The sequence below is a fragment of the Myotis lucifugus genome, unplaced genomic scaffold, assembly GCF_000147115.1.
Source record: "Myotis lucifugus unplaced genomic scaffold, Myoluc2.0 scaffold_1163, whole genome shotgun sequence".
In the NCBI taxonomy this organism is placed as follows: domain Eukaryota; kingdom Metazoa; phylum Chordata; class Mammalia; order Chiroptera; family Vespertilionidae; genus Myotis; species Myotis lucifugus.
This window is the reverse complement of record NW_005872211.1, coordinates 80,025-87,086: the sequence shown is the minus strand read 5'-3', so window position 1 is coordinate 87,086 and position 7,062 is coordinate 80,025. Positions and strand designations below refer to the sequence as shown.

General features: G+C 46.2%; 1 protein-coding gene across 1 annotated transcript; it reads left to right on the top strand.

The window, feature by feature from the left end:
- The first annotated feature begins 4,573 nt into the window (after positions 1-4,573).
- On the top strand, positions 4,574-6,023 carry LOC106695365 (zinc finger protein 416-like). The gene is made up of 2 exons (XM_023748122.1): positions 4,574-4,621; positions 5,567-6,023. The coding sequence occupies exons 1-2, from the start codon at positions 4,588-4,590 to the stop codon at positions 5,989-5,991; spliced, it is 459 nt and encodes a 152-aa protein (XP_023603890.1). The 5' UTR covers positions 4,574-4,587; the 3' UTR covers positions 5,992-6,023.
- The last annotated feature ends 1,039 nt before the right edge of the window (positions 6,024-7,062 follow it).

Below are 7,062 nucleotides of genomic sequence, written 5' to 3'. Positions count from 1 at the left end.
GTGATCAATGACTCCCCACCTATGGATCAAGGGGTCCATATACTTTCTATAGAACCAGGATTCAGCAAACCCCCAGGCCTTCTGTCCCCTGGAAGATAAGTGTCGGGGGACAGAGCTCAAACCCCCTGATTGCCTGCGGCTCTGTGTGTGACAGGGGGAGGGGCCACAACCTCCCTATCCACCCTACTCTGTTCGTGACAGGGGAAGATGCCCCAACCCCCTGATCGGCCCTGCTCTGTGCCTGATATGGGGGAGCTCCCCAACCCCCTTATTGGCCCTGCTCTGTGTGTGACAGGGTGCGGCGCCCCAACCCCCCCATGGGCCCTGCTCTGAGTGTGACAGGGTGGAGTGCCCCAACCCCCTGATCGGCCCTGCTCTGTGTGTGACAGGGGGAGGTGCCCCAACTCCCCTATCGGCCCTGCCCTGAGTGTGACAGGGGACGGCGCCCCAAACCCCTGATCAGCCATGCTCTGTGGGTTACAGGCGGCGGCGCCCCAACCCCATGATTGGCCCGGCTCTGTGCATGACAGGGGGTGGCTCGGCAACCTCCCCATCGACCCTGCCTTGAGTGTGACGGGGGCGGCGTCCCAAACCCCCAATCAGCTCTGCTCTGAGCCAGACCAGGGCTGTACCTAGGGATTGGGCCTGCCCTCTGCCACCCGTAAGCAGGCCTAAGACAGCGTGTTGTTATCTCCCGAGGGGTCCCAGACTGTGAGAGAACACAAGTGGGGCTGAGGGACACCCCCCCCCCCCAGCCAGTGCACAAATTTTTGGGCACCAGGCCTCTAGTGTTTAATATTTTTAAATTGTAGGCCCAAAAATCAGTATAGTGTTAACTTGCTTTGTTTTAAATCCATTTCCATAAGAAATTTTCATGGTGAGCATTTCTTTATACATTTATTTCTGCTGTCTTTATCTCTTTTGTTGAAAGTTTTGGTCAGAAACTTTTGCAATTTTTAAAATGAAATTAGGATTTAATCAATAGGAGGACAGTTCAGCAGCTAAGACATATGTATTCACTTCACTCATTCCTTAAAGACCCAATTGGTTTATTTGCCATTGTGAACTATATGTTTTGAATACTGAAAGCAAAACAGTTTTTCTCAAATTTTATCTTATGCACAATTTAATGCTCACTTGCAAGATACACTTTTAAGTTTAATCTATGTTGCTAACATTCTCCACCATTCATTTTAAGTTAAAGTATTCAATAGTACATTAATGAAGTTAAGTTTTATACTATTTGTCAATTTTCTTGGTGTAAAATACTCTCATCATGATCAGTTTCAAACTGACAAAATGATGGCACTGAACATGGGCCTGATAAGATATTTCAGTAGCAAATCATTACATATTATTTCCAACATGCTGATGCAGTAGGTACAAATATACTCATGAACATGCATGATAATATAGTAAAATAATAGAAAGTGGCAAGTTTTAAACATTTTAAACTTTGATGTAAGTATAAGTGATTTAAAGCATACATTCAAATTATTTTTATGGATTTCAGAGAGGAAGGGAGAGGGGGAGAGAGAGAGAGAAATATCATGATAAGAAAGAATTGCTGTTAGATTGCTTCCTGCATGCACCACAATATGAATCCAGCTCACCACCTGAACATTTGTCCTGACCAAAAATTGGTCAGTGACCTGCGGGGTCATGGTTTAACAGTGAACCACTGAACCACACCAGCTGGGCTCTTCTAAGACTTTCAGGGATCCCACTCAAGCTGTAACCAGGGTAGCAATGAGCAGTGGCAGCTCATCGTAGGCTAATCCCCTGAGTCTGCTCTTAAGACCTTCTTTACTCTGAATGCCCAGTGAGCTAACAGCAGCCTCACTTTGGCTCATTTATTTCCCACAATGTTTCTAGAGAGGCAAAGGAGCCACGCCTGGTCTCTGTGCTGTTGCTTGTTCTATCAGAAGGCCTACATTTTTTCATTATTCCCAGCTTCAATTAAGGTACCGTCAAAATCTTCTGAACTCGTGTTGTGAAATCTTTTCTAACATGAAGTAATGAACTCAAACTCTACAGACCAAGCTGAGGCAGACCCGCTCTAGGCTCCTTCCTGTTGGTGAACACAGCTATGCCTGGGACATACTCTATAAAGAGAGACCAAGGCATGATTTTTTTTTGAGAACATGAAAGAAATGTGATAGCCCTCATTCACTTTGGTGTTGTTGACTCAAATCAATCTTAACTCTATTCCTTTTTTTAATTGATTTTTTAGAGAGAGAGGGAGATGTAGAAAAATCAATGATGAGAGAGAATCATTGATCAGTTGTCTCCTGCATGCCCCCTACAGGGATGGAGCTCCTGAACCTAGGCGAGTGCCCTGACCTGGAATCCAGCCAGAGATAACTTGATTCATGGGTCCACACCCAGCCACTGAGCCATGCCATATGTGCAAACTATCTTTTCTATTATAGACTCTATTAAAAATAGTCCCAGTTTCCTCCATCCTCAATCCCCTTTGCTTCCCTTTCTCCTGACCACACCATTTCTAGGCCCTCACCCCATTATTGTCTATGTCCATGGACTATGCATATATGTATATACTTGTAAAAATATATTTTTATTGATTTTGGAGAGAGGAAGAAAGGGGGAGAGATAAATACATCAATGATGAGAGAGAATTACTGATTTGCTGCCTCCTGCACGTCCTCACCCCCACCCAATTCAGAATTGAACCTACAACCCATGTATGTTCTCTGACCAGGAATAGTACCAGGACCTCATGGATCATAGGTCAATGCTCAACCATTGAGCCACATCAGCTGGGCTATATTATTTAAAATTAAAAAAAATGTATTTAATTTTTTTATCGTTGATAGTATTACAGATGTCTCCCATTTTCCCCTGTGCATATATTCCTTGGGGGATCTCTCCCAGTCCTCCCCACAACCCTCTCCTGGGAGATCTGCCAGTCTGTTTTAGTTAACCAGGCCTCTGGTCCCATCTTTATCTTTCCCCAGGTCCTCTTGCTGATTACATCACCTCTATTCACCAATGTCATTGGCTGGGAACCTAGTCATCCTGTCCTTTGAGAAAACTACATTACCCAGAAAGGAACGCCTGACGTGGGCGGAGCTAAAGGGCACTTTTGTTGTCAGGACATCCTGTTAGGGCGGGGCTTCCGCCTTCCTCCTCCTGGCGGGCATTTTAACCTCTTCACTTTCTTCAAAGCTTCACAGGCCTCAGCGCACTGGTCGTGAGTAGCAGGAGGCCTAGGAGGCAGCGTCCTTGCTGTGCGGGGTGTGTCTGACGCTGGTTGGGCACCAACAGGCCGGGATTGGGGCCTCCGTGCCTCCCGGACTCCTCTCTGCCCACAGCGTTCCCGCAGCCTGACCCCGTTTAACCCCCCAGCCTTGGGGACCCGCCTCTCAGGTCCCGCCGCCCAGGAAGCCGCATCCAGAACAGTGAGTCTCTCCTGGGTGACACAGGGTGTGATGGGGGATGAGGGCCACGGGCTGCAGTGCCACCTTCTAAGGACACGGTGGTGGGGCTGAGGCAGGAGGATTAGGAAAACCCGGGTCTGTTGTGGATCTAAAGGCAACAGAGAGATGAGGTGAGGTTTTGCACAAGCAGTTTTACTTTCATTTTCAGAACGCTGGGGCCATAGATGGTTGTGAAAAGAAGAGGGACATTGTCCGAGGCAGGATTCTAACTTTTCCTAACATTGCTCAGAGGAAGGACAGACTAGAAGACAGAGGACAGCAGCTGTGGACAGGAAGGGGAAGTCCTGTAAATGATAAGGGAACTGGCAAGAGTGAGCCCTGAGGACTGAGCCCTGAGATAACACAGGCATCTGGAGGGCACCTGGCCTCTGGGCTGGGCAAGGGTATTGAGCAGTCTGAGCCCATAGATCCTGGTGGTTGCCAGGCTCTCAACAGACCATTTTCTTTCCACAAATTCCGGCAAATACAGAATGAATTAGGTGTACCGGTTCATGAATATTATTTCAGGGCCTCACACTCTTGTGGCCTCTGCGAGAGTGTTGTCCTGAGAAGGAAGCTGTGTGAGAGAAGTGTTGTTTAAAGAACTCTGTGCAACAGCAGTGCAAAGCTATGGTCTCAGCACCTTGCGATTGGGGTCAAGAGGGCGAAGTGTGATGCCATGTATTTGGTGTCTTTGAGAAACAATCTGAGGGTGTTGCCTGACAAGACCAGTATCCAGTCACTCACACTATTGTTATGGCCAGCATCTCTCTTTAACCTATGGTTTGACACACTCTGTTGATAAAATTCAGTGTAGCCTGCATGGAAGGTCCAGAGCTCAGGTATCTTTTATCTGCTCACATGCCTTTAATATGGTGGGAAGACAAAATGTCAGTAGGAATATAAGAAGACAGTGGCTTTCATGGGATGAAGGCCTGGTATTTTCTCTGATGTGAGGAGTAGACAGAGCAGATGGATGTGGAGGGTCGGGAGCATGACAGACTTACAGTCATAGGAGTGAATCTGATCTTGGGCTGTACTTTCCCCATTATGACAGGATATGAACTATGAGGACGTGGCCATTGTCTTCTCTCAGGAGGAATGGGAGCTCCTTGATGAGGCTCAGAGACTTCTGTACTGCGATGTGATGCTGGAAGTGTTTGCACTTGTGTCATCTGTAGGTAAGACCTTGATGTTCTCCCAAGTGTTTTAAGGTGATGCCCTCTCTTCCTTTATTCCTCAGGCATAGCTTTCTCTCTCCCACAGCAAGAATATGGTTTCTGCTAAATTTCCCTACTGTCTTGTCAAATGTGCTGTGGCTGCCAGGGATGAGCTGGATGGAGAGTCCTGAGCAAAGGACTCCACGAACATCTCGCTAACCCCTGTTACCTCAAAAAGTATAGGAAACAGAAGGTCAGGAATCTTCCAGTGAGCTTAATGGGGCCCAGCTTGCACTTTCTCTTCATGGGAGGCTGACAGTGCCCACATGCATGGCTTCAACTTCTACCTTCTTTCTCTAGGTGACCTGTGCCATGTTATGGTCTTTACTTAAAAGGACCATAGGCTGTTCTTGTGAGACCTGCAATCAATTGTTTGTTATATTCTCTTCCCTGAATACTAGAGCAAGCTGTGTTGCTCTGGCCCAGTGCTGACTGCTCACCTCTTCATCACCTGTTCCTCTGCATTGGTGCCTCTGCAGTATTCTGCAACATTGACTTGCATATGTGTTATGAGGTACACATACGTGCTAATTAGTCCTTGAAACCAGCTATGCCTTTATTGAATTTTACTTGGAGTAAGAACTGACCAATTCTTGTACAGCTTGTTCCTGTCCCCAGCAGACAAGCCGTGCTGAATGCTGTTAGTAGAAGTATTAGTTGGAAATCCATATCCTCATCCATGTGGTGCTTCCCATGTTTGTGTCTTTTTTCTGGTGAGGCCTCCCTATTTTGTGATCTTCATTAGCCCAGGAAGTCTCAAGAGCCTCTTATCAATCCTTCCTACACATCTCTTATTTTCAGACAATTCAGTAGAAACAACTTGTGATCTGTAATACACTTTGGTAATGGGACTTTCCCCTGTCACCACATTCAACATTCATTTTTTTACCCTTTCTCACTTTTCAGGTTGTTGGCATAAAATCGATGGTGATGAGGCCTGTTCTGCTCAGAGTGTATCTATAAAAGGAGAGTCGCAGGTCAGGGCTTCTAAGACAGCTCCAGCCACCCAGAAGATCCCTCTGTGTAAGCAGTGTTTCTCTGTGTTAAAAGGTATTTTGCACCTGAGTGGGTCACATGCAGCAGACTTTGAGCAGAAAGCCTTCTGTAGTGATGCATGTGTTGGAGACTCCTGTTCCTGTGCAAACCCTCATGAGCAACAGAGGAATGGATGTGGAGAGGAGCCCTGGAAACAAGGTATGGACAGGGCCTCCTCAGTGAGTAGGTCCAATTTCTTATCGTTGGTGCCTTCCATCAGCAGGAAGGTTGGGAAAGACTTGCTGTACAACTCAGAGCTACTCCGGCACCAGGCCACTCTCAACACTGAGCAGTGAGTGACAGGGGAAAGTCCCAATACTGTGGCAGTGAGATTTCACAGCAATTTCTTCATGGAAATAGTCACCACCAGTGGGGTGAATGTGAAAATGCTGCTAAACACAACCTGAAAGTTGTTCAACATCAGGGTGTATTTTCTGGAGAACTGATTTATGAGTGTAACAAATGTAGGAAAGTGTTTAGACAAAACTTGAATGTCATTCGACATAGGAGAGTTCACACTGGAGAAAAGCAGTATGAATGTAGTGAATGTGGGAAGTTCTTCAGAGAAAGACGTGCACTCATTAGACACCAGAGAGTTCACACTGCAGAGAAGCCATATGAGTGTATGGAACGTGGGAAGTCTTTTAGCCAAAAATCCAACTTTACAAAGCACCTGAGAGTTCACAGTGGCAACAAGCGATATGAATGCTCTGATTGTGGAAAGTCCTTCAATGGTAACTCTACCCTCAAAGTACACCAGAGAGTTCACACTGGAGAAAAGCCCTATAAGTGTACAGAATGTGGGGTGTCATTTTGTGTAAGGTCTCACCTCACTAGACATCTCAGAGTTCACACTGGAGAGAAGCCATATGAATGTACGGAATGTGGGAAGTTTTTTAGCCAAAAATCCAACTTTACAAAGCACCTGAGAGTTCACAGTAATGACAAGCCATATGAGTGCTCTGATTGTGGGAAGTCCTTCAATGATAAGTTTTATTTCAAAGTACACCAGAGAGTTCACACTGGAGAAAAGCCCTATAAGTGTACAGAATGTGGGGTGTCATTTCGTGCAAGGTCTAACCTCACTAGACATCTCAAAGTTCACACTGGAGAGAAGCCATATGAATGTACTGAATGTGGGAAGTCTTTTAGCCAAAAATCTTGCCTTATTAGGCACCTGAGAGTTCGCAGTGATGACAAGGCATATGAGTGCTGTGATTGTGGGAAGTCCTTCAATGATAAGTCTTATCTCAAAGTACACCAGAGAGTTCACACTGGAGAAAAGCCCTATAAGTGGACAGAATGTGGGGTGTCATTTCGTGTAAGGTCTACCCTCACTAGACATCTCAGAGTTCACACTGGAAAGA